General features: G+C 39.4%; 1 protein-coding gene across 2 annotated transcripts in view; it reads left to right on the forward strand.

Moving 5' to 3' along the window:
- Positions 1-25481, forward strand: part of micu1 (mitochondrial calcium uptake 1) — a 202469-nt gene extending 176988 nt beyond the window's left edge. Inside the window, exons 11-13 of one of the 2 annotated variants that reach the window (XR_010004610.1) lie at positions 8262-8483; positions 11852-11941; positions 24467-24516. Coding sequence is in view for 1 of the 2 variants with exons in the window: in XM_008106670.3 (XP_008104877.1) it covers positions 11852-11941; positions 24467-24627 (251 nt within the window). In the remaining variant the exon portion in view is untranslated. Of the gene's footprint in view, positions 1-8261; positions 8484-11851; positions 11942-24466 lie in introns of both variants that reach the window. The other variant, XM_008106670.3, reaches the window with a different exon arrangement.
- The last annotated feature ends 1312 nt before the right edge of the window (positions 25482-26793 follow it).

Below are 26793 nucleotides of genomic sequence, written 5' to 3' on the forward strand. Positions count from 1 at the left end.
ATTGGAACTATTTTTATTAAATTTAGCTAGTTTAGCTGGTGTGTAGTACCATCTAAAAAACATCTTGTACCAATTTTCCCGAATCTCTATTGATGTGGTAAATTTTAGTTTTTTGTTCCAAATTTCTTCCCATTGATTTATGTTTATGTTTTGTCCAATATCCTTTGCCCACTTTATTTGACAATTTTTGATCTGCTCTTCTTCTGTTGACCATTGCAACAATAGCTGATATAGTATCCTGATAATTTTTTTGTCTTTTTGCATAATTACTTCCCAGGGGCCGGATTTCACAGTGAAGCCTATTTTTACGTCTTCCTTATAACATTGTACTATTTGAAAGTATTGAAACCATGTAATCTTTTGGTGTTCCTGCTTAAGCTCCTCATACGTCTTTATCATTAGTTCTTCATTGTCCAATTTTTTAAGAATTTGTTGATATCTGAGCCAATTTTCTATTCCTAATTCCCTTTTATGTTTTGCTTCTATTGGGGAGACCCAGAGCGGGGGTTTTCTATAGAGTCTTTTTTTATATTTTTCCCAAACTCTAATTAGCGAGGCCTCGTTGTTCTTATGCTGTGCTTTTCTTTAAAAATATTTGGGTGGCTCCAAGAGTCTTGAGTCACCTTTTAGCTTCTTTTTTTCCTCACCTCCTCTCCTTCAGAAAATACTTCTAAAATATTATTATTATTATTATTATTATTATTATTATTATTATTATTATTAAAACAAAAATAAAACCGTCATTCTCAGAAAACACCTAGTTACCTACCACCTTCTTTTGCAAACTGCTTTTTATATATCTTTCTGTGCTGCTTGTCTCTGCCTTCTGAATTTTCTAGTAAAAATATAATAATAATAACTAACTACAACACTCACTTATCCAATGTTCTGGATTATCCAACGCAGTTTTGTAGTCAATGTTTTCAATGCATTGTGATATTTTGGTGCTAAATTCGTAAATACAGTAATTACTACATAGCATTAATGTGTAATGAACTACTTTTTCTGTCAAATTTGTTGTATAACATGATGTTTTGGTGCTTAATTTGTAAAATCATAACCTATTTTGATGTTTAATGGACTTTTCCTTAATCTCTCCTTATTATCCAACATATTCGCGTATACAATGTTCTGCAGGCCCGTTTATGTTGGATAAGTGAGACTCTACTGTACAAATAACAGCTACAACACTTATTTGGGCTTCAATCTGTGGAGAAACTTGGCCAGAACTCATCATCTCCCCTCCTCTCCTTCAGAAAATACTTCTAAAAGATAATAATAATAATAATAATAATAATAATAATAATAATAATAATAATAATAATAATATAACAATCCCAGCAAACATAAAGAAAAGGAAAAGTCCACCCACTGCCACCAGATCTAGCCGTATTTTTTGGCTGCGGTCCAAAATGGCCATCCAGATGCACACCTGTTTTCAGGAGGCACACAAAAACGTATATGGGGGTTTACCTGTATCCGATCAGCAGAAACAGATCGAGGTTTAGCCAAAATGCACAAGCCTACAATTTATGTACGTGTCTGTATTTCTTACAAGGGGTTGATTTCACTTCTGATTTGCTAGTAAAACTGAATTATTGTGTTGCTAAAAGATGTGTGTCACCAATATGAAATGTTTGGAAAGCTCTGGTCTAAAGGTCCATTGTTTTAATAGCAAATGGATGAAGGAGGTTAAAGAAAATGTGTATTTAGGATGCATTTTGCAACAGGAATTTTATTTTAAATTGTAATGACTAAACTTGACTTGCCAGGCCTAAAAATATCAGGATTAAACCCTGGCAACAAGCATGATATATTAAGCATTGACCATACTTACTCAGAGGACTGGAAAAATTAAAGCCAGGCTTTGAGATCTGGGAACAAGCCAATTTTGCTGCAAAAGTTTACTGGTTACATCTATTTTTGATAACAGAATGCATACACAGGGGTGTGAGAGCTGCCTATTCTTTTGCACCTTCTTCTGCCGTGAGATTTTCCCCAACACCAGATGTTCCTTGTGGTCTAGAGACACATTGCTCTAGTTAAACACTATCTATCTGTCTCTGTCCCTCATTCGTCCCCATCCCTACATGATTTAGACTTACGCTAAAATGATGACACAATTATGTCCCCTGCAAATTGAAAGCAGATTGCATTATGTTTACTGCAGATTTTGCAAAAGGTTGGCAAAAAATACACCAGTGCCCTGCAAACTGGGTCACCATATTCTCTGTGCACACTTGTTGGTCTGGCCCCAGAAAACCTATTAAGCTTTTGTTCACAGGATGACTTTTATAACTAATTGAAAACTTACAAGTTTTCAACCAACCTACACTAATAAGCTTTCTTTCAGTGTACTTCTAGCTAAGTGCTCTAAGTGCCAGGAAATAAGATGTTTGCTTCTTGCAAGGAGAGCAATAACCAACCTCGATAAAATAGTGAAGAGTAGAGACATCGCACTGGCAACAAAGGTCCGCATAGTTAAAGCAATGGTATTCCCCATAGTAACTTATGGATGTGAGAGCTGGACCATAAAGAAGGTTGAGCGAAGGAAAATAGACGTTTTTGATCTATGGTGTTGGAGGTAAATTCTGCAAGTGCCTTGGACCACATGAAGATCTAACAGGCCATACTCCAGAAATAATGCCTGACTGTTCACTAGAGGGAAGGATATTAGAGGCAAAGATGAAGTGCTTTGGCCACATCATGAGAAGACAGGAAAGCTTGGAGAAGACAATGATGCTGGGGAAAATGGAAGGAAAACGAAGAGGGACCAATCAAGGGCAAGATGGATGGATGTTATCCTTGAGGTGATTGGCTTGACCTTGAAGGAGCTGGAGGTGGTGATGGCCAACAGGGAGCTCTGGCATGGGCTGGTCCATGAGGTCACAAAGAGTCGGAAATGACTGAACAAATAAACAAAAACAAAGTGTTCTATTCATGGTTTGTAGTGTTCCTTTATTTATGGCAAAGCACGCATCAGATTTGCAGGGTTACTATGATTGAAAATTATTTTCAGACATGCTCATTTGAATGCCCAAATATATGTATTTCTTTATATAATGGGGATAGAAGAAGAATTAGATTCTTAAAAGATAATTCCACAAGATACAAATAAAATATTTCCCTTGTAGTTCTTCCTTCCAACATGGCTCTTGGCTGCTAGTTAATGAGTATATATGAAGTAGATAGAGCTTGGGAAGGTTCTTGGACCATAACTTGTCTTTTTTCTTTTAAAGTAACCTTTCAGAGCTCTGATATACGTCATTTTGATGGTGTTGTGTGCATGTATTTTTGCCTTTGGGCCACCTGTCAACTTAGGAATTTCATATAGGTTTTTTTAACAAGGAATACTTTCTCTGAAATATAGCCGACAGCACCTGTATTCGTTGGCAGTGTCCTATCCAAGTGGTGTTATAACCAATAACTCTTGTCCTGAATGCCACTAAACTCTACATCAGATACTTGCAAACTGCAGAATTTGAAAGCCATCCCAAGAGGGGTGCTTACCAGTCCGTGCCAAGTGATTAACTGCAAACAGAGGATCATCAACAACATTATGCAGAGGTGTGCTTGTCCCATCTGTTTTGTGTCAGCTTGGGTCCAAGATTCATTAGACTTCGGGACAGCAACAGATTGTTTTTGCTCATGTACTCTAGAGGCCCTTTGGAAGGAGGATCAGAGCACAAAAATATCAGCACTTACTCTATTTTGTCTCTGGTTGTCAGATGTGTCCTTATCAGCGTAAATAGGAAGGTGAGTCCTGATAAATGCAAGAACCTTGGGATTAATTGTCTCTAACTACGTGATAAAAGGTAACATGGCTGGGGTGGTGGTGGTGAGGAGACTGGGCTGCTCTAATTTAATTATGATTCATGGGTGTTTGAAGCATGTGCAAATAGGTTGGTTCACAAAAGGCTTTCACTTGAGCCCTTTTGGCAGAACTGATTGCCTTCATCTGGTGCATCCATTAACGTGAATTACAGTTCATTATCAAGTCAAATGCCTTGCATTTACCCAAGTGTAATTTGTAATTTATTCCTGGGGACCGTTGGGATGAAAGACGTGTTTCCAGATACATCATATGCATGCTTGATCATTTTTAATAGCTGAACGCTCTGGCAAGCTATAAGTGGCCATGGCATTTTCCCGCCATGTTTCTATACTTGTTTCCCCCTTGAAACCTCGAGTGATGCAGCATAATTTACCATCTTGCTCGATGTGTGCTTTGGTTACACATAATGAGCTTCCCCTGCTGTTCACTTGGCAAAAGTGACTCACTAATTCAAAATTGTTTAGCCCCATTGAGACAGATTTTATACAGAAATTGCTTGGGAATTAGCTACCCCCCACCCACACACCACTAGAGTAAATTTTGATGCTCTGCCTATTTGCAAGTATTCATAAATATATCAGCATGTTGTACAGAAAATACCTGTAAATTAAGCTTTGTCTGTGAGCCAACTATGGTCACATTTGCCTAGATTTGGAGAAAATTGGAAAAAAATATTTTCTTGAAGGTTAAAAGAAATGCATCAAAGCATACTAGGTAAAGCTTAATCATGAGTGTGCCTGGGGAGTTTAGTAACATTAAATATAAGTGTCCTGGAGCCTCCACAGATGATTTGGACTACAATAACAATCCTTTCCTGAGAAAGATAATTTAAAAAATGGAAACTATGCATACTAGGTCACACTAATTGTTTGTCCCTAAAGGCCAGTACAGTGGGCCTTTAAAACCTGCTATAGTTCGGTTCCAGGATCCCCATGGGTGCCAAAATCTGTGGATATTCAAGTCCCATACATGGAAGAGTAAAATGGCATTCCATATATAAAATGGCAAACAACTCAAATGTATGCTGGAAAGAACCTACAGACAGATATGCCTACATGTCAGCATAGTGACCGGCACACAGGAAAATCAAAGTTTGCTTTTTGGATTTTCATGCTCTGGTTGTTTGAATGCATGGATGCAAAACCCATGGATACGAAGAGCCGACTGTATTTACTCCTTGGACTGATAGCTGCCTTCTAGAACTTCAGGTAGATTTCCTTCTTGTCATCTAGCCCCTCATCTCTTTTCAAACTGGAAATATCAGGAATTGAATATGAGTTCCTCTACAAGCAGATGAAATGGGGAACTGCCTGGCTACTTCATTGTGGGCTGCCTGCTTCTTCTCCTGTGTTAGAAACAGGATGAGGTTGCAATTCAAATCTAAGCATACATTTAGAGAGGGTCTCTTTCTATTTGTTAATTTCATTTAGTTCTATCTTAGCTTACTATGGTACATTTGTGCATATACACGTAGAGTATCCCTTATCTGGAAATGTGAACTATTCTAAGTACAAAAAGGAGCTCCTGGTGGCGTAGCGGGTTAAACCACTGAGCTGCTGAATTTGCTGATCAAAAGGTCAGCAGTTCATACCCGAGGAGTAGAGTGAGCTCCCGCTGTTAGCCCCAGCTTCTGCTAGCCTAGCTGTTCGAAAACATGCAAATGTGAGGAGATCAATAGGTACTTTCCAGCGGGAAGGTAATGGTGCTCCATGCAGTCATGCCAACCACATGACCTTGGAGGTGTCTACGGACAACTCTGGCTCTTCAGCTTAGAAGTGGAGATGAGCACCAACCCCCAGATTCGGACATGACTAGACTTAATGTCAGGGGACTGAGAAAGAAAGAGGGGGATGTATACGTGCTTAATTATACTTAGGTATAAATATTCAATAGTATTTCTGTACCCTCGTACTACATAAGGATAAGTTCATGGGTGATAATGGGGAGGTGGCGGGATTGGGGAAAAATACTGGTATTTTGATTGTGTAATATCATGATTGTATGTCTGTGTGTGTGTGTGTGTGTGTGTATATCCCACAATAAAAAAATGCAAAAAAAAAAAAAAAGACTTAATGTCAGGGGGAAATCTTTACCTTACAGAACAAAACTGTCCACATAAAGTGTCTGTGATAGTTGGTTTCTGATGGTTCAGTGTATGTATATTTTGTTTCATGCAGAAAATTATTAAAACTATTGTATAAAATGACTTTTGGGCTATATGTAAAAGGTATATGCGAAACATACACAAATGTGTTTAGACTTCGGTCCTATCTTTAAGATAGCCAATTATGTATATAAAAAATTCCAAAATCTGAAATACAAAACACTTCTGGTCACAAGCATTTTGGTTAAGGGATACTCAACTTGTACTACTCAGCTGCAAACTGCTTTATGGACTGAGCTGAGTACAATGTATTGTGGAAAGTAAATTGACTATGATTATATTCACTGTGCATCTGGTCCAGTGAGTTCCAGAGACTTTGTAGCAGACTCAAATGATAAACCCAGGTGATGTAGTAAGAGCAGAAGTATGAATGAGTTTCTTATCTCCTCTGCAACATAAGTCAGGATAAAAACCACCAATGCAACCATAGGAATTTGTGGTTTTCCAATGGCTGCGCTTTTAAATGTCAAGTGTTGATGCTCATGACTGGTCAGAGGTTTCCATTACACTGGAAAGCAAGTTGCCTCTTTTTCTTTCCAACCAAGGGACCCATTCGTCAGGTCATTATGCTCAAAGTAGACATTGGCCTGCTTTGCACCACTGAATAAGAAGAAATCAAAGGGATGATATCCTTACTGCCTCTACTTTGCCCTTCATTGGAATTAAATAGGTTGAAGAATAGTATTTGTGCCAGCCTAGTGTTCTCTTTTCTTGCAGGTGTAGGAGGTGTAGGAGGACAAACTAATCAGGACAATTGTAAGAGAGCCAAAAGAAACCATAAATATATATATAAAAAATCCTGAATAGGCGTTTCTGAAGTAATTGTGTAACAATATTTTGGTTGTGATTTTTATTGTATTTAATTTATCAGTGGTTTTGGTATTTGTTATATTGTTGAGTTTTCCTTAATCTGCATTATAGCAATTGGCTAGAAAATAAAAGATATTTCGCTGTGTGAGTATTGGCAGCCCTTTGCTGTGATACCAACAAAACTCCTAATTCTTGCTACCCTTGGATTTCTATTTGAAGAGACCATGATCACATAGAAACAATTCTCCAAATTATTTATTCATTGATCCAGAATTAGCAGCAGCATGTCTTGAGGTTCATGCATGCCCCCTTTCACTCTTTATCTCCAAGCTTTTGTTTCTACATATATCTTCATCGGTTTTGTATTCTGTCTTTCTCCCAGGACAGAGGCTTTCAAGATAGCTTTACAATATGTTTAAAAATAGATACAACTTAAAATACAATAAGATTAAATCGTATTGAAACAACTAGTGAAAAAGTACAGCAAATTGCTCCTGGTTCAACACTCATCCATAGTTATTAAAAGCCCATTTGAGTCAAAAGGTATTTTGCCTGCAATCAAAGAGGTAACAGGGAGGGAGTCAGTAGATTTCCTACAGCAGGGATTCTCAAACGTTTTTCAGCTGCAGAGCCCTTTTTGAAGCAAAAGTTTCTCTTGGAGCCCCAAGAAATGTTTCTATATGGTATTATATTATATTATATTGTATTGTTTTGTATTATATTATATTTATCATGCATGGGCAAACTTTTGGACACAGGGCCACATTGCATTTTAAAATTTGACAGACAGGCCCGGCCAGTGGCAGATGGATGGAGAGTGTTTTTGTGAACTAATTGAAAAATACATGAACAAAATTCCTATGCACACTGCACATATCTTGTTTGTAGTGCCAAAAAAGGATAGAAAGCAAGAAAGAACAATACAATATTTAAAATGAAGAACAGTTTTAACCAACATAGGAGCAACCCCAGGGGCCAACGAGTCCACACTCTTATATTTTGGAGAAAAAGCACAAAGCGCCTCTGGCAGATGGCAGTCTAGCCTCTGTAGTAATAGGAGTAGGAGTAATGATAATAATAGAAGCAATCCCAGGGGCCATCCAGTCAATCCCCTTATGCCATGCAGGATAAGCACAATCAAAGCACCCCCCAACAGATGGTCACCTAGTCTTTGTAATAATAGTAATAACAGCAGTAACAGCAGAAACCCCAGGGGCCATCCAGTTAAACTCTTTTCTGTCATGCAGAAAATGCACAATCAAAGTACTCCCTGAGTGGTGGGAGGAAAATAAGGTTTTGGAAGCAAAGAAAGCAAGAGGGTGGGGAAAAGGTCTGGGCAGCAAGGGAAAGAGTGTGGGCAATGAGGGAGTTGGGGAAGAAAGGGTCTGTGCCCTGGGAGGATGCTGCTGCTGTTTTGGCAGCTCCAAACTTTAATTTCCCTGCATTTCTCAGGAGGATGGGGAGGAAGAAAAAGGAGGAGGCAAGAAGCAGCGTGGCACCACGGAGCCCCTGACTATCATTTGTGGAGCCCCAAAGGACGCCACGGAGCACAGTTTGAGAACCCCTGCCCTACAGCAATGCAGTTTGTCACTAAGTGGGGCCCCATTTTGTTCTCATCAGGATCAGAAGATTACAGTTCATTCTTGGTTTGGGACCCTGTGGCGTAATTGAAGAGTAAGAACTTTTTGTTGTCTTTACATTAAACTAGAGCAGTGGTTCTCAACCTAGGGTCCTCAGATGTTTTTTGGTCTTCAACTCCCAGAAATCCTAATGGCTGGTAAACTGGCTAGGATTTCTGGGAGTTGTAGGCCAAAAACATCTGGGGACCCCAGGTTGAGAACCACTGAACTACAGTCTATTCTCATGTTTAATAATTCAGAGTGGTCCTCAGGCTTCCATGTTTCCTCTGATTCCTTTGGATCCCTCCTTCGTGGCAGGGAGAGGTGAGCGAATCAACCAGAAAGATCTCACCTTAGAATAAAAAGATACCATCTGTTCAAATGTGCAGTCATTGTGAAGTTGTGAGATGAACCTACTTTTTAATTCACCTAGAGAAGTGCAGAAGTAGTAGAAAGAGAAAACCCTCTTACCCCAGTGCAGTCTCTCTTGCTGGATCTAATAACATGATCAACATCAGATGAGGAGAAAAACAGAGCTACAATCACAGTTGTCCCTTGCTCTCTGTCGTTGGTCAAGTGGTCTGAGGAGGTAAACAGCTCCATTTCCTTAACCCCTTCACAATGGCTTAGAATTATAGTTGGATAGAGTTTTAAATATGTTTTTTGAACTGCAGTTCCTAGAATACTCAAACCAAGCATGATCAGTGGTTGTGAGATTCAGGGTCAGAATTTGGAACTGGAGTTTCTAAATTATCAGGTAAGAGGAGTCCACACAATGTAGGGCAAACGCTCCTTGAGTCCTTCCTCTGCAACATTTCGGTGGCAGATATGGGGTAGAGACACAATACAGTACCCCTCATACAACATTAATCGCATGAGGCAGAACATTTCAATGTGTAACCGTAACTATAACTATATAAAACTATATAAAAGTATGTGTGTGTATTTGAAATCATGTGTGATAAGTAGATGAAGAATAATGATAAAATCATCTTTCATTTATTCTCTAGATCAGGGGTCCTCAAACTTTTTAAGCCGAGGGCCGGTCCACAATCCTTCAGACTGTTGAGGGGCCGGATTTTCATTTTTTAAAAAAAATACAAATAAATTCCGATGCACACTGCACATGTCTTATTTGTAGTGCAAAAACAACAACAACAACAACAACAACAACAACAATGAAAGAACAATACAATATTTAAAAATAAAAATAATTTTAACCAACATACATTTATCAGGATTTCAATGGGAAGTGTGCTCCTGCTTCTGGCCAATGAGATAGTCAAGTTAATTAGAGTTGTTGTTGTTGTTGTTGTGTGCCTTCAAGTCATTTCAGACTTTGGGCGAGCCTAAGTCTAAAATGTATTTATTTATTATTTATTTATTTGCTGCACTTATTTACTACATTTGTATCACACCCTTCTCACCCCAAAGGGGACTCAGAGTGGCTTACAAATTATATGTACATACAATATATTATATTATTAGCATAGCACAATATTAGCATTATATATTACTATATTGAACTATACCACTATACTGTAATATTATTAGTAATATTATATGAATGTAATATAGAATATATAATTAATATTATTATATGGTATTATTATTAGTGTTATATTGTATTACATTATAATATTATTATCAATATTATATGTATATACAATATATTATATTATAAAACTGAGGGCGGGGGCCAGGTAAATGAGCTCGGAGGGCCGCATCCGGCCCCCGGGCCTTAGTTTGGGGACCCCTGCTCTAGATATACAGAAATTTGTTTTATTGATTTGTCTCTTTAATGAGAAAAAAGACTAATTAAATCTTGACTTTGTCTTGTTCGACATTAAACGTATTCCATGTATTACACTGGAATTATCGCAGGCAGATTTGTTTATAAAAGTACTTAGCCATCTTTGGACATTTTAGATTTTTACTTACAACTAATCCTTGAAATTGCAAAGATGATTATGGAGGCTCTTCATTGCTTGCTCTCATTGCGTTAGGGATTACTTCTTTCTTTATGGGGTCCAGCAAGAACAAAATGGATTTTGTTTATCATTTCTCATTTCCTTTATTATTCCTTGGGTGATGGAGTGAAATTTTCTCCACCAAGGATAATGAGGATGGGATGGGATTTTTTTTCTTCAAATGGATTTGTGAGTGTATAAACAATTAATAACATTTATTGTGCTTAGATCCCCAATAGAATTGATTTGATATTATCTTTGACATATAGTTATTTGGATTAAGTTTGACTTTTACTATAGGGTGCACATGCTAAAATAATTGTTTGGAATCATATGTATGTATGTCAACAAAGTCCACAATCCATTATGATGAACAAAACGCATGCAAGTACAGGCAGTCCCCAAGTTATGAACAAGATAGGTTCTGTAGGTTTGTTCTTAAGTTGAATTTGCTTGTAAGTCAGAATAGATACATTTTAAGTGTAATTCCAGTATACACACACACACACACACACACACACACACGAGCTTTGGATAATATAGGTTAACACATCTGTGATGCTTGTCTTCTGGTGCCCCTATTCAGAAGATTGCATCTCACTTTCTATCACTGTGATAATTGGATTTTGGAAAATTTGGCTTGTTGTGGAAACAATGATTGGTGAGAAAGCTTCGGTGGAGACACCTTTTCCCCATGATAACTATTCCAGGAGTGAATTTCCCTTCTGAGGGATAGATTTATCTCACTTCCTGTTGGCTAACCCCCATTCTTAACTATAAGTCATTTGTAAATTGGATGTTTATAACTCGGGGACTACCTGTAGATTGAAATTACTTAGGCAGCATAGATTTGAGAATTGAGAAGTTAATGATTTGTGGATTCTGGAAGCTGTAATCCTTAAAAGGACTGTGTCCATGATCTGAGTATACTTTCCACTTTTTTCATTCAGGCAACACCACAGGAAAGCTTCCTGACAAGCGTTGTCCTTGTAGGTTCAATCCCTCAGTCCCCTACTGAACATATAAAATACACTCCTTTGATTGCATACTTCTGAGCTTCTGCAGCTTTCTAAGATGATATTATTTTTACCAGAGCTACTCATCGCTCTACCCAATTCTCCACTGGCATGTCAAATGGATTGTAATGAAATGCCCATCAGCAGAACGACAGACTACATCTGGTGTGATTGGCTTCAGCAGTGCAGTTAGTGAGAAATTACATGCTGGTTTCAGCACCTTTTACCCTTCCAACTACCAAGTGCATTAAGTATTAAAAGTACTTGTCACTTCAGGACAGAAGGGGTGGGGATGAGTGACTTGGGGGACAGAACTGCTGCAGTTGTGTTTAGTGATTGAATGACCAGAGGCAATATGAGTATGATCAATGTTTGTCCTTTCATCTCTTCCACTACATTACTACCTGACTTACAGTGTATTCTGCTTTCTCTTTCAGATACTATGCAGCAGGTAGCCAAGACAGTGGCAAAAGTGGAGCTGTCGGACCATGTTTGTGATGTGGTGTTTGCTCTCTTTGACTGTGATGGTGAGTACTGTCAACGTTCATGTTGTGGAGTCATGCTGAGTGTGTTTTGGACCAGAGAGAGACGGGTTTAGTTCTCCTTGCATCCATAATGTTCACTGAATTACTTCTGAGCAGTGCCTGTTTCTCAGTCTAGTCCATTGTACATCAAGATTACAATGAGCAGGGAAGGACCTTGTGTGGTATAGACCTCCCTAGAGCAGTGGTTCTCAACTTGTGGGTCCCCAGGTGTTTTGGCCTAGAACTCCCAGAAATCCCATCCAGTTTACCAGCTGTTAGGATTTCTGGAAGTTGAAGGCCAAAACATCTGGGGACCCACAGGTTGAGAACCACTGCCCTAGAGGAAAACCATGATACAAATGTCATTAAATATAATAGCTTGTATCTGATTCACAGCTGTACTGTAGTTTCCTTTGCAACCTTTCCCTCCCCATTTGCTGCAGGGGATAGAAATACCCTTCAGAGTTCTTCCAACAGTTGCTTCCATAATGTTGAGATTTAGCGCATAATTTAACAAGCTATGTATGTTGTGTTTTGAAATCATAATAACTAAGCAATTTTAATGCCAAACATTCCAAATAAAAGTGCCCACATCTCCCATCACTTGAAAATAGTGTGTCCATTGTCTAAGACTCGTAATTTGTGTTGCCCTTTGATGCTCTAGAATATCCCTTCAAGGAGACAATACAAATGGTGATCCAAAGTCCCTATATCCCAGAGTCTTCTATCAAAATTCTAATGCTTTCATAGAAGAGACCTGATAGGCCATCCATTCCAACCATCTGCCAAGAAGCAGGAAAATCACATTCAAAGCACTCCGACAGATGGCCATCCAGCCTCTGCTTAAAAGCCTCCAAAGAAGGAGCCTCCACCACATTCTGGGGCAGAGAGTTCCACTGCTGAACAGCTCTCACAGTGAGGAAGTTCTTCCTAATGTTCAGGTGGAATCTCCTTTCATGTAGTTTGAAGCCATTCCGCTTTTTTGTTTCATTCCTGTTCTCCCTGCTCACCAGAAATTCCTTTACTTGTCTTCCCACTTCTCACATAGAGGGAAATGGAAGTCAGAAGAGAAATAAATAGAAAAGCATTGGTCCCATGTACAGCTTGGATTAGGACTATAACTCCCAGATTCCCCCACAAGCCTTTCCCTCTGACCATGTCAGATAGGGCTGATAGAGTTGCAGTCCAGTGGCATCTGAAGGATCATGCATCTCTAATCCTAGAAGATTCGAAGAACAAGCAAAGGGACCCAGTTATGAGTTTTGTTGGAGAAAGACAATTAAGAGCCTTTCCTTGTTGGTTAAAGAGGAAAAGGTCCCTTTATCTTGACCCCTTGTAATCACCTCATATTCTTCTATATTTACCTAATCTGAGTTTCTCACATTATGTGAGGCTCCTTATGGATTTTTTAAAAATCTCTGAATCAATGCTGAAGATTACTTAATGATGAATTGAACTTTCTCTTCTTTGTGCACCTGCTGTCATGTACAAATGGCACTGAAATTAGTAGCATTTGTACCCTTTTGGATTAAATCAAAAGAGAGGCAGAGATGAACTGAATAGATAGATGCATTTAATTGCATCTTTCATTCCTAATATTGTGACTTTCCCTGAATTCTTGTAGTTTTCCTTTCTTCACTTGTTGGTCCACACAGGTGTGTTTTCGTAGGGAGAACTTCCATTCCAACTCAAAAGCAATCCTAGCAAATCATGCTCTGCCTTAGTTCCTGTCTATTCAATGACTATATTTTTCTGTTCTTTTAATGCTTTGAGATAGGTTCCCTACCTCCTTTTTTATTTCAATCTGTACTGCTGCTTTTCCAGAGGGCTTCCCTGGGCTTCTTTTAGGACATCAGATATCTGACTTAGTAATGCTGGTTTTAGGTTTCTGAGGAGGAATTTCTACTGTGCTGTTTTCTCCTTCAGATATCAAAGTGCCACAATTACTGATAAAATATCAAGAACCATGGATATTATTCTTGAATCTTTTGATATGTATTGGACCAATTATAAAACTCCTGTAATTTGCTCTCAGAAAGAGATGACTAAAAGAAACCTGTTCTTCAAGTTTGTTTTTTTACCACCTCCATATGGGAGGAAAATCAGCTCACCCTACATTGGATTCTTTTAGATCATAAATATTTGTGAAAATGTACCTAAATGTAGTTTTGAGCTTTAGACACATCCCAACAATTATCAAGAGTGAAAAACCACATACAAATCCCACTGCTTTATGCAGTGTGTCAGGAATGGACCAGTGCCCCCACAAGCTTGATGGAAGGATCGACATTAGTCTTCCTTCCAAGCACTACCAGCTAAAGGAAAAATTGCATACTCACATTTTATTCCCATGCGTGTAAATTGTGTCATAATTATTCATAGCATCTCTTACAAGGCTTCTAAATACAAATATAGCTGTTTGTTTTTTTGTTTTGCTTTGTTTTGTTTTGTTTTTTTGCTGTGGATGGCCAAATTGCAATGATACAATTACTTCAAAATGCTGGAACATTTTTTTACCATGAGAGTCAGGTTGGAGTGTTTATTCCATAGCCTGGATTTTGTACCGACAAATCATTCAAGATTATCTATGGACAAATAATACCAACTAGGAAGACAGATTGTGGAATAGAATAAGCTGGGTTTTCAAAAAGTGATATCAAGTCTGAAAAGAAGAATAACAGGCTAGGGCATTTTCAAAAAATATTTCCATTGATAGAAGAACACTTGCTTTCTCTCCTAGCTGCCTAGGTAAAGGCAAAGGTTTTCCCCTGACATTAAGTCTAGTCGTATCCGACTCTGGGGATTGGTGCACATCTCCATTTCTAAGCCAAAGAGCTGGCATTGTTCATAGATACCTCCAAGTTCATGCAGCTGGCATGACTACATGGAGCACCATTACCTTCCTGCTGGAGCGGAACCTATTGATCTACTCACATTTGCATGTTTTCAAACTCCTAAATTGGCAAATGCTGGGGCTAACAGTGGGAGCTCACCCCGCTCCCTGGATTTGAACCACCAACTTTTTGGTCAGGAAGTTCAGCAGCTGAGCAGTTTAATCCACTGTGCCACCAGGGGCTCTCTAGCTGCCTAGAGTCATTTAAAAGCAGGCTAGAGACCCGAAGTCTTCATGGGTTACATCTGCACTGCACAAATATAACAGTTTTGTACTTCTTTAACTATCGTGGTTCCATTTTTTCTAGATCCCTATGAGGTATCTAAAATTCTCAGCCAGATAACTTGAGTGCCATGGTTCAGATGTTGTAGCTCAGCAGCTTGACAAACTACAAATCCAAGGATTCCATTGCAGAAACATGGCAGTTGTGGGAATAAGCAGCTATAGTTGTGTGGTATAATGTGGTGGAAAATGTGGCATAAACACCAAGAATTAGAAAGCTCTGGCACTCAAACATTATAACTGAAGGTCAGCTATTACCAACAGTGCTATAGATTTTGAAGAGGCATAAATGCAGAGCCAAAGGAAGAAACGTGCCCGGAAGAAGGCATGTCAAGGAAATTCTTGTCATGACCACCTTCCACCTGGAAATCTATGTCCTCAATGTGAAAGACCATACAGATCCAGAATAGATCTTTACAGCCATTTACAGACTCACTACAACACTCTGTCTCTGGAAAATAACCACACTCAGCCACAAGTGATCACACATGATGACGAATTGTGCGGTGTGTATACCTTCAGGTTACTTGCTTCATTTTCTTACCCCTGCCCTCCCTTGCTTCACTGCTTCCCCTGAAATGTTTCTTCCCTTCTGTTTATTGTCAGGAGGAAGACCCAGTGTGGTAGAGCATTAGACTAGAACCTGGGAAAGCATGGTCCAAATCCCTTCTTGATAATGGAGACCCATTGATTGACTGTGGGCAAATCACATTTCCTCAACCATCCGCAGAAGGAAAAAACAACCCCCCACTGAACAAATCTTGCCAAGAAAACTCTGTGATAAGTTTCTTTAGTGTTCCCCTGAGTTAGAAACAATTTGAAGGCACACAACAACTCTCAGAGGTCTTTCAGTCTTCCTTTCTTAAACCCTGTTGTCTCCTTAGTTTCCTTTAATGGTGATGCCTTCAGTGCTCCTTTTCCCCTTGAACTCCCGTTTCTTCCTTTGTTATCTTCTCCATTCCTGTTGTTTACGAGCCATCTTGACTCCATACTTCCTGTCCTTAAGATTTCCCTTGCTGCTTAGTCTGTCAGTGACAACAGCACAACACAACACAGCCAATAGAAGCAAGAGAGTCAAACATGCTTCTTTTAAAGATTCTTCTCTACATATTCCCTGAACTTGATGCCTGCCCTTGTATCTGTCACCAAACAAAGTTCTGTTATTTCTTTCTCCATTAGCTCAAACATTTTCTATTTACTGCAAATAGAACTCTTCACTCTGTCAATTCTCATGTTTTTGGCTGCATAGAAATAGCTTTTATTTTACTAAGGCAGGCATGGGCAAACTTTTTAACTTGGGGGCTGCATGGGGAACCAGAGTGGGTTGGGCGGGCCAGGAGGGAGTTCTCTGCCTCCTCTTTGTCCTACTCCTCTGTAGCCATTGCCTTCCTCAAGAGTAAATTCCCCCTTGGAAAGAAGAAGAGTGAAGGGACTCACTGTTGCGAGCCTCCTTCCATCCTCGCATGCTCTTCCCCCTCCGCGCATACGCACCATACTGCCTTACACGAGCATGCCTGTTCTCCTCTCCCTACTTGGAGTCTCAGAAACAGTCCTTCTCTTGGCAGAAAAGGCTGAAAATCCCTATGCCTGTCCTTCTATTCCTTTTTTTGAAACAGACAGCAATTTCTCCCACCAAAAGCCATCCTGCTGTGATTTAAGGGCACCTCTTCCAGTCCTTTCTCATTCTCCCCTCCCTCTTCCCTCTCCACAACTCCATTTCAATCTTCCCCCAATTCTACCCTTCAAACACACACCACCCTTACAATTACTCAGCTTTCTCGAACCTCTGTTGAAGCAAAGGGGTAAGTTTTTTCCTCTAACTGTAATTCCCTCATTCCTCACATTCTTGCACTCCCCCTTCCTGAACCGTAGCTTACCAAGTTCTACAGACCAATGAGCTGATTTAGAGCCTTCCTACTCGTGAACTTCCTGGGAATGAGTGTATAGGTTATACTAGATACCCACTTTATATTGATTCAGCAAAGCAGTTTCTAAACTCTGCGTTGACTTATTCATGTTCTATATCTTGGAATTATTTCTTAATTCTGCGGTATTTGTGTGCTAGTATAATGGAAAGAGACAAAAGACGGTTGTACAAGGATCATCCTTTACAAGATATATGCCATTGGGTAACCTTTGAAAGAAAATGCAGTAACTAGGATTCTTGTGCAAAGAGGGTAAATAGATTATGCTAAAACTGCCTTAAAAGGACAGCAGAGTTCACTGTAGAGATTTATTAAGGTGCTTCAGAGAGCTTTCTGGCTATTTGGAAGTCACTGATCAAGGGCTCACTACTGGCTGAACTTCCTTGAATTGCCTTTGAATTCCTTCTTTCCATCATGTCTCCCTTGACTTATGTGTGGAGAGTGAGAGGGGGTCGCTTGACACAAAGAAATAATTTGGAATAGACAGGCTGCCTCTTAAGCGAAGCTCTAAGTGATGAGCCAAAATGTGTTGGGATTAGAGCTGGCACAAATCGTCTCTTCTTTCACTGTCAAAGGGTCTAGGAGAAACAAAACAGGTCTAGAAAATTAATAAGAAATTGGACTGGGATTTCAAAGGCCTGCTTCCAAATCAGTCCAGTGGATGACAAAGTCGATGCATAATTTTGTCTGTCTTGCTAGTAACCTTCTCCTCTGCTTCCAGTTCTTTCCCCTCTTTTAAATCATCTGCAAGTAAAACTTAACCAAGCAACAATTCCTTGTCCTTGGAGATCATTGAAATTAACACATGGTATGGCTTGTGGTTTGAGTTCAATTACTTTGGTGCCACTCACATCTCTTCTGCAGAGGCTAGTACTCTTGCTATTTCCCACATTCCACTTTAATAAGCTGTCAACCTTTGTTGTGTGACACTTTTTTCACTTGGAAGCTCTCCTGTAGATTTCGTTTTTCAGCTTGTTAATTCTTGCATGTCCAAGAGGCAGGAGCCACTCAGGATATATTTACATATTTGGCAGGTTGGAAAAGATTACAGCTTAAGAAAGAACCCAAGGCTTCATTGTGTGTGCTGCCTTTTATTCAGACTCCCAGTATTCGTGCTTTATATTTTAAATTCATCTGCATTCTCAAAGGTGGTAAAATTTGCATTATCAAAGTTCAGAAAGTACAACACTGTTGTGCTATATAGTTGGCCTTCCATGTTTATAGGTTTGACTTTTGCGGATTTGGTTATTCCCAGATTTGATTAAAATATTCTCTTGGAATCTCTTGGTCCTCCAGTGCAATTTTATGATTTTTTTATTGTGTCAAAAGCGACTTGAGAACATACTGCAAGTTGCTTCTGATATGAGAGAATTGGCCATCTACAGAGACGTTGCCCAGGGGACGCCCGGATGTGTTACTATCCTACTGGGAGGCTTCTCTCATGTCCCCACAAGCTAGAGCTGACAGATGGGAGCTTACCCCATCTCACAGATTTGAACCAGCAACCTTCAGGTCAGCAGTTCAGCCAGCACAAGGGTTTAACCTATTGCGCCACAGCGGCAATTATCGGCTTCCAGTGAACTCTAGCTTGACCAGGTTGTCTTAATAAGAAAAGGCAAAGTGAATATCTGTTTTGTATGCTGAAAGATTTTCCTCCCTTCTAGAATAATCTTGCATATTGGTCTTGCCAGCATGGTGCAGTGGTTTGAGCATTAGACTATGGACTTCATCACATGGGATAAGTAAAGCATTCGGGATTCTTGTTTTTCCCTTAAGCTTTGTAAAGCTCTGTTTTGAAATTAAATTGATGATTTTTCTACTCCCATCACATGGTTTCCCTCTTTCCACTTTCTTTTCTAATTATTCGTTTGCCTTCTCATCATCACACAGGAGACATATTTCTCCTTCCACAGTCTCCTCCCCCATTTTCTTTGTATATTACAGTTTCTCTTTATAAGTACAGATAGTTTTGAATTCAAAAGGTAAGTCTATTTATTTTACGTTTAAAAAGAGATATAAATTACCATTCCTTCCTCCTTGGTCCCAAAACAGTAATGGTGGAAGAAAGGGATCCATATTGCCCACCTTGGCTTCTCCCCCTATGATCACGTTATTGTTATCTTTACAAATGGGCAAGGAGGAATTCCCTCCACATGTTGAATTCGGCATGTTTACATGTCTCTATGCGGGAAATTGAAGAACAAGTTGCTTACCTACTGGCTTAGGAATTGTCAGGAAAACCCACACTTTAGAAACAGCGAGATACCTCTACCCCACATTTGAAGCTTGCGTCGTGTGAAGGGCACAGTTTCTTAAGTGTGTAGAAACACTGATTTTACTGCATGTGATAAAGTCTTATGACTGGAGATGAGGGTTTGAATTCCCTCTTGGCTGTAGAAATGTACTGAGTGATCGTGGGCAAGGCATGTATTTTCAGTATCAGAGGAAGGAAGGGGCAAACCCCTTCTGAACAAATCTTGCTGAGAGAGACCTCTGTGATAGGTTCACCTTAGAATCACCATAAATCAGAAATTAATACTTAAAGGCTAACAGCAATAGGCAACATCCTTGTTATGCACAAAGAATAGGAGACAATAGAGCCTGAATCTAAACATTAATTAGTCTAAGGGGGGAAAAGAAATACATTCTCTAGTTAACTCTGATCAGCGTAGGAATTCTTCCACATTCACAATGTAATATCAAGACATAATTATACTTCCCACTTAGGAAGGTTCAAGGATTTTGTTGTACAACATTTTGAAGCAAGCTGCCTGGTTCCACCTCTTAAATTAATATGTGGATTCGAAAGCATTTAACTTTTTGATTTCCCATGTCTCCAGGTTTTATATTTGGCTTTAATATAACCTCATCTGGCTTTCAAAAAAAAACATATCAAAACAGTTATTAAAATGGTCATTTCATTCTAAGTACAGAAACTTGGTTTATTCCACATATATTAAAGCATCCCATGTGATTCGCAGCTCTTGCATAAATGTATGGTTGGGATGAATTTATAATTCCAATTTCATTAATTTCATCTGCATTGCACTGTTTTGCTTTCTTGAAATCAAAACACTGATGGAGTGATGATTTTTGCTAATATACATATAGAAGCATGTGGTTTATGGTATATGTGGGGCATGGGCAAACTTCGTCCCTCCAGGTGTTTTGGACTTCAACGCCCACAATTCCTAGCAGCCTACAGGATGTTAGAAATTGTGAAAGTTGAGGTCCAAAACACTTGGAGGGCTGAAGTTTGCCCATGCCTAGTATATGCATATTTCAGTGTGCATTAGGATAATATGCATGAAAAGTCCAGATAAATTGGGAACTGGCAAAATAAAAAATCCCAGAGCTCCTCCTCCCCATGTATCAAACATTTCTTCGCCCCCAAAAATGTCTAGCATTTGCTATATGGAAATGTGCATGCCATGTTACAGAAGAGAAAGTTGTTCTAGTCTTGAACTGTACCAGCAATAAAATTTCGTAATTTTTGTGTGAATCTATAGACCATGGGAATCGTAATTTGGGCATGTCTTGATGCCCTTGGTATTGGGACTCCTGTTGCACTGATATATGGGATCCAGGTTGCACCGACCAATGCTGCTGAATACTAGAATAGATTTGTAGAGGAAAGGATGCTTTACTCTGTATTTGATCAGTATTTCCAATTGATTTGTGATCCTGCAGCTACTTAAGGAATGCAGGAGCAGCTCTCAAATGTATCAATAGGGAGCTTGTTCATTCACCCTAGTTTATTTCTGGCTAAGAGTGCAAAACGGTCTGCAATCTAAAGTCTTGGTATTCTGAGTAAATATCTGAAACAAATATCAAACTTGTGGAGATAGATGCAGAAATTGTAATTTGGGGAAAGTAAAAAAATGCTTTAAAAAGAGGTAACAGTGTGCCACTCCTGTACTCAGTATATGGCCTTTTAAAAAACCCTTTAACTGTTTTCAAAACCTGTTTTCAAAATGATGATATCCTGGTATAGTGCAAGGAAAAGATATACTGAATGATATCAACTGCTGTCAGGAGATCATCAAACCTCTAGTTTAATAGACTTTTTGAGACATGATTTTCTGGTGCGAAAAAAGTAATCTTTCTTGTCTTTCAATGGAGAAGATCAGCCTGTGTGTGGATTACAGCATTGCTAGTTGTAAATTGTGTGGTCATGGTTCATTGTATTTATACTCTTCTGAGGCTTGGAAGTAATCTCATGAGATACGGAAGGCCAAGATGAAGAGACAAGTTCAGTTACGGGTGAACTCAGTCTAGTCAGAAACTGTATTCACTTGGAAATATTGAGAAAAATAAAAATAAATCCAATGTGACCTTCAGTATATTCATGATCTGTTTAATTATCCGTGATGTGGGTTGTAAGATGTACATTTTTCAGGAATTTTGCTGCAGTCATTTTTGTGAAATAAGATTGTTTCCATGTATAGAGGACATTCCTCAGTTCGGAAAACGTGCCTATACAGACACGTTTTACTGTATTACTAACAAGATCGGTTCTGTTGATTTTTCCAGAAGTTGCATTTATATTTAAGTCAGAACAGGTACATTTTTAAAGTGTAACTCCAGCCAATTTTTTTTCCATTTTTGAGAGCATAGGGAAGGCTTGCTGTCTGTGCTCCTGTTGAGAAGATTTCACCTCATCTTCAGTCCTGTGACAATTGGACTTTGGAAGTTTTGGGTTGTCATAGAAAAAAGAATTAGAATAATAGAATCATAGAATTGCAAGAGAACTCATGGGCCATCCAGTCCAACCCCCTGCCAAGAAGCAGGAAAATCACATTCAAAGCACCCTTGACAGATGGTCATCCAGCCTCTGCTTAAAAGCCTCCACCACACTCCAGGGCAGAGAGTTCCACTCCTGAACAGCTCTCACAGTGAGGAAGTTCTTCCTAATGTTCAGGTGGAATCTCCTTTACTGTAGTTTGAAGTCGTTGTTCCGCGTCCTAGTCTCCAGGGCAGCAGAACTTGCTCCCTCCTCCCTATGACTTCCCCTCACATATTTATACATGGCTATCATGTCTCCTCTCAGCCTTCTCTTCTGCAGGCTAAACATGCCCAGCTCTTTAAGCCGCTCCTCATAGGGGTTGTTCTCCAGTGATAAAGTTTCAGTGGAGACACCCTTTCACCATGATACCTCTTACAGGAGTGAATTTTCCTTCCTGGGGATAGATTTCCTCTCACTTCCTGTAGTCTCACCTGTGTTTGTAAGTAGGAGTCAAATGTAAGTTGGATATTTGTAATTCAGGGACTGCCTGTATCTGAGTGAGTCAAGTCAAAGCATATGTAGTTTTTTTAAAAAAACAAAAACCTAGGGGCTTATTGAAACTTTTTATAATAACTTTCATATTTGTTTCCTCTATAGCTACTTCTATGAGATTTATTAGATCATGGTTCAGGGTATAAACCATGATCACTGTAGATCAGCGGTTCTCAAAGTGTGCTTCGCGGAGCCCTTGGGGCTCCACAAAGCATACTGAGGGGCTCCACACTTTCCTCCTCCTCTTCCTCCCCCTCCAAGCTTTCCCTCCTCTTTCCTGTTCCTCAAAAGCCTTTTTTACTCACCCTCTTCACCACCCAGATCCTTTTCCCCTCACCTTCGTTGCTCCCCAAACCCTATTTTCCTCTCACCTCTCAGGGGATACTATGATTGTGCATTTCCTGTATGGTGGAAGGAAGTTGAACTTAATGACCCCTGGGGTGCTCCTATTATTATTATTACTACTACTACTATTAAAAAGGCTGGGTGACCATTTGTTGGGGTACTTTGATTGTGCTTTTGCTGCATGGCAGAAGGGGGTTGGACTGGATGGCCCCTGGGGTCTTCCACTGAAATGCTGTTAAGGTTATATTGGTCAAAACATTTGCCCATGCCTGATATATATCTATATCTATTTCTGTCTGTCTATCTACACACATACATATACATACATTTCTTGGGGCTCCACAAGAAACTTTTGCTTCAAAAAGGGCTCCACGGCTGAAAAAGTTTGAGAACCCCTGCTGTAGATTATAGATATATCTAAAGAGAATTAACACTGTAGAATTAAGGCACTTTGGCACCACTTTCACTGCCATGACTCAATGCTATGAAATCATGAGAGTTGTAATTTTACAAGCTCTTTAGCCTTCTCTGCCAAAGGGCATTGATTCCACATCAAGCTACTCCAAACAGTTGTAGCTATGGACAGAATGGAGGCATTGTCTCTCCAAAGAAATAGTTCACACACCCCCAACTACTCCTTCGTTTGTCAATTTGTGCCAAATCTATCAAGTCTTCTTCCTGTTGTCCTTCATTTACTAGTCACCCATTCCAAAATCCAGTTGTGTGTGTGTTTTTTAATTCTCTTATGTTATACAATTGTGTTGAGAAGCTGAAGAGGCAGGGGTTTGCATTGCAGTAAGCTTAAACCTTGGTTGCACTTTTAGAAGTACAGCACCATTGAGACATCTAAAGAAAAGTTACAGGCAGACTTTCTGGGAGAATATAAACAAGACAAATACAAGAAGAGTTCTAAGTATGAATTCAGTGTCTCACTCTCTGCAGTGATCAAAATTTGGGGACTGGATGAAGATTTCATTTCCCCTCCTTACAACTACATTCCTGCCTCCCCACCTTCTTGTCGCAAACAAGAATAATCATACCCACAAACTGGTTTTTTTTAGTGTAAATCATTTAGATGAAATTAGTGGATAGGGAATGAAGAACAACAGTCGGAGGACATGAGAAACAGTGACAAATTCAGAGGTTTTCTGTCAGGGCTCCTTGTTTTCCCTGAAAAATCCCACCCCCCTTTTTTCCCAATGCAAAATGCTTTAAGGAGTTCATGGCTGCCCTAGACTTTGCTAAGCATCATAAGTGAGTACTAATAGTATATTATATGGGTTGCTGTGAATTTTTCAGGCTGCATGACCATGTTCTAGAGGCATTCTCTCCTGCTGTTTCGCCCACATCTATGGCAGGCATCCTCAGAGGTTGTGAGGTCTGTTGGAAACTTAGCAAGTTAAGTTTATATATCTGTGGAAGGTCCAGGGTGTGAGAAAGAACTATTGTCTGTATGAGGCAAGAGTGAATGTCGCCATTGGCCATCTTGATTAGTATTGAATGGCCTTGCATCTTCAAAGCCTCGCTGCTTCCTGCCTGGGTGAATCCTTTGTTGGGAAGTGTTAGCTGGCCCTGATCATTTTCTGTCAGGAATTTCTCTGGTATTTGAGTGTTATTCTTTATTTACTGTCCTGATTTTCATATATTATATGAACAATCAAAGGTGACTTTTCCCAGTGCAGTGACAATGTAAGTAAGCTCTCAAATAATTTGACTTATTCTGTGTTTAGATTACTATTGTCTTTTCAGGTGAGACCATTTTGGTTTTGGCACCATCTTAATTGTGTTTCCTTTCTTTCCATTAGGCAACGGCGAGCTGAGCAACAAGGAGTTTGTTGCCATTATGAAGCAGAGGCTTATGAGGGGTTTGGAAAAGCCCAAAGACATGGGGTTTACTCGGCTCATGAGGGCCATGTGGAAGTGTGCGCAGGAGACTGCTTGGGATTTTGCCATGCCCAAACAATAACCCCAAGCAGCAGGAGCTGGAAATCTGGCTGCAACACTCAGGTGGAGGATTGTACATTCTGCTGCGTTTGTGCCACCTGATAAACAGCCATCGTGTTAGATGCTCCAGGAATAATGAAGGCCTTCTGTGACAGAATGACCCGATTCCATTGCTGCACTGGAAAAAAAATCGACCCTGGAAGGCAAAGACTGTTAATGACTACAAATTTTCCTTCAAAAATTCCTAAGCAGAAACTTGAGTGCATTGTCAAATAGCTTTTTATCTTAATAACTGCCTTCCCTGTACACATACACAATATATTTCTTTGTCTTCTCCTTTGGTTTTTACTTTATATATCTCAGGAAGAAAATCCAGCAAATCATCAGAATAATTGGCTTTTAATATTACAGCGGCTGCTTCCTTCTCTGAAAATAAAATGTTTGAGCATGGATACTACAAGAGAACAGTATTGCCTGTATCAGTAATAACTGATATTTTGAGCACTGTAGGACTGATATAATGCTTGAGGTTATCACTCCTGCCCTATCCTTGATGTTCGTTAGAATTTTTTCAAGAGGGATTCAAGGGGAACAAAAGCCAATGCTGATTTTCCATGTCAAATATTAAAGAGTTAAAACAACAATTATTCTTTAAGCTATCCATTAGTTTCAAGGCAAAGTATGCCCAAGGATGTGATATGAGAAACCTATTTCTGCTTGTACTTGCCACCCAATCTCTCTGCTGTTACCTGTATTTTTCCTTAATGATCTCTTTGATTTGTTCTTTCATAGAGCCTTAAAGCTGATCATTACAGAGCACTTGAATGCTTGTAAAATATAATTTTAATTATAATGGTTCCCAGCCAGACACCTGAACACCTGTGTCATTTCTTTCATTTTTGGGAAGCCTTGTGAATTTAACCAGGCATAAATTTTCCCCAGCAGTGAGTCCATAGAATGAGTTGTCTTGCTGCCAGATATAAAAAGGAGGAAGCAGCAAGTCAAGACAGTTGACAGCACTCTACTACAGAAAGAGAGGAGAGGTGAGCTTGCTTTTAAATGTGAGGAACCCTAAAACAGCAAAGCCCCAATCCTTATTTCTTCCTTTAGTCTGCATCACCTCTTATCAAAAACTGGCACAAGTAAGCATCTAGTCAGAACTACTATTAGATTTTGTAGTAAAGTTGACTTGTAGCAGAGTTAGGCAACCTGCTAGCTTTAGTCTGCTTCCATGAAGCCTTTGCCTTGATATCGTTTGTGGTTGGGTCTGTCCCAATTACTATGACTCTTACCATGCAGTCTCCATCCAATCCCCCTTGCGGATAGTAGCCCTGGACTGAAATAAAATGCCTTTTCCTTATAGCAGCAGAGTAGATGACAGCCGATTTTCAACCCTCAATCTCTCCTGAAGGGCCACATCTTCCCATCCTTGCTAGTCATAACCTTATATTTTGACTATGTATTGGTCAATATGACCAAAAGTGGTACATCACTTCTGTTGGCTGTTTCAACCAATATACATCTGAAAGGAGTTTGGGGAAAGGAAGATGATAATAATAATAATAATAATAATAATAATAATAATAATAATAATAATAATAATAATAATAATAATTTATTTCTAGACCGCCCTCTCTCCCCAGAGGGACTCAGGGCAGTTAACATACATATAAATGGCAAAAATTCAATGCCACAATACTTCATTAATATCAAAAGTATGAAATGACAATAACATACTCATTATAATAAAAATTCCAAATTAGAAAAAACAATAAATTTATACATGACATTCAGTAAAAACATTATTGCACAGAGCAAGTGTATATCTGGACCGATTTAAATGACCAAGTTGCTGAAAATTTTCAGTATTTGTTGTAGTTTCACTTAGACCATAGCTGCTATGGGGTGGCAGTTATGTTAATCCTCCTTCTCTCTCTACGCTAAGGTGCATAGATGTGTCTTTAACTGTTTCTTAAAGGAGAGGAGGGTCGTGGCCATTTTAATTTCATTAGGGAGGGAGTTCCAGAGGTGGGGGGCAATCACGGAGATGGCTCCCTCTCTCATTCCCACCAGCCTCGCTTGTGACTGAGGTGGGACCGAGAGCAGGGCCTCCTCCGCTGACCGAGATGTGCCCGAGATGGTTTATACAGGGAGATGCAATTTGACAAATAGCCTGGACCTGAGATAT

This window comes from Anolis carolinensis, chromosome 3, assembly GCF_035594765.1.
Source record: "Anolis carolinensis isolate JA03-04 chromosome 3, rAnoCar3.1.pri, whole genome shotgun sequence".
Lineage (NCBI taxonomy): Eukaryota > Metazoa > Chordata > Lepidosauria > Squamata > Dactyloidae > Anolis > Anolis carolinensis.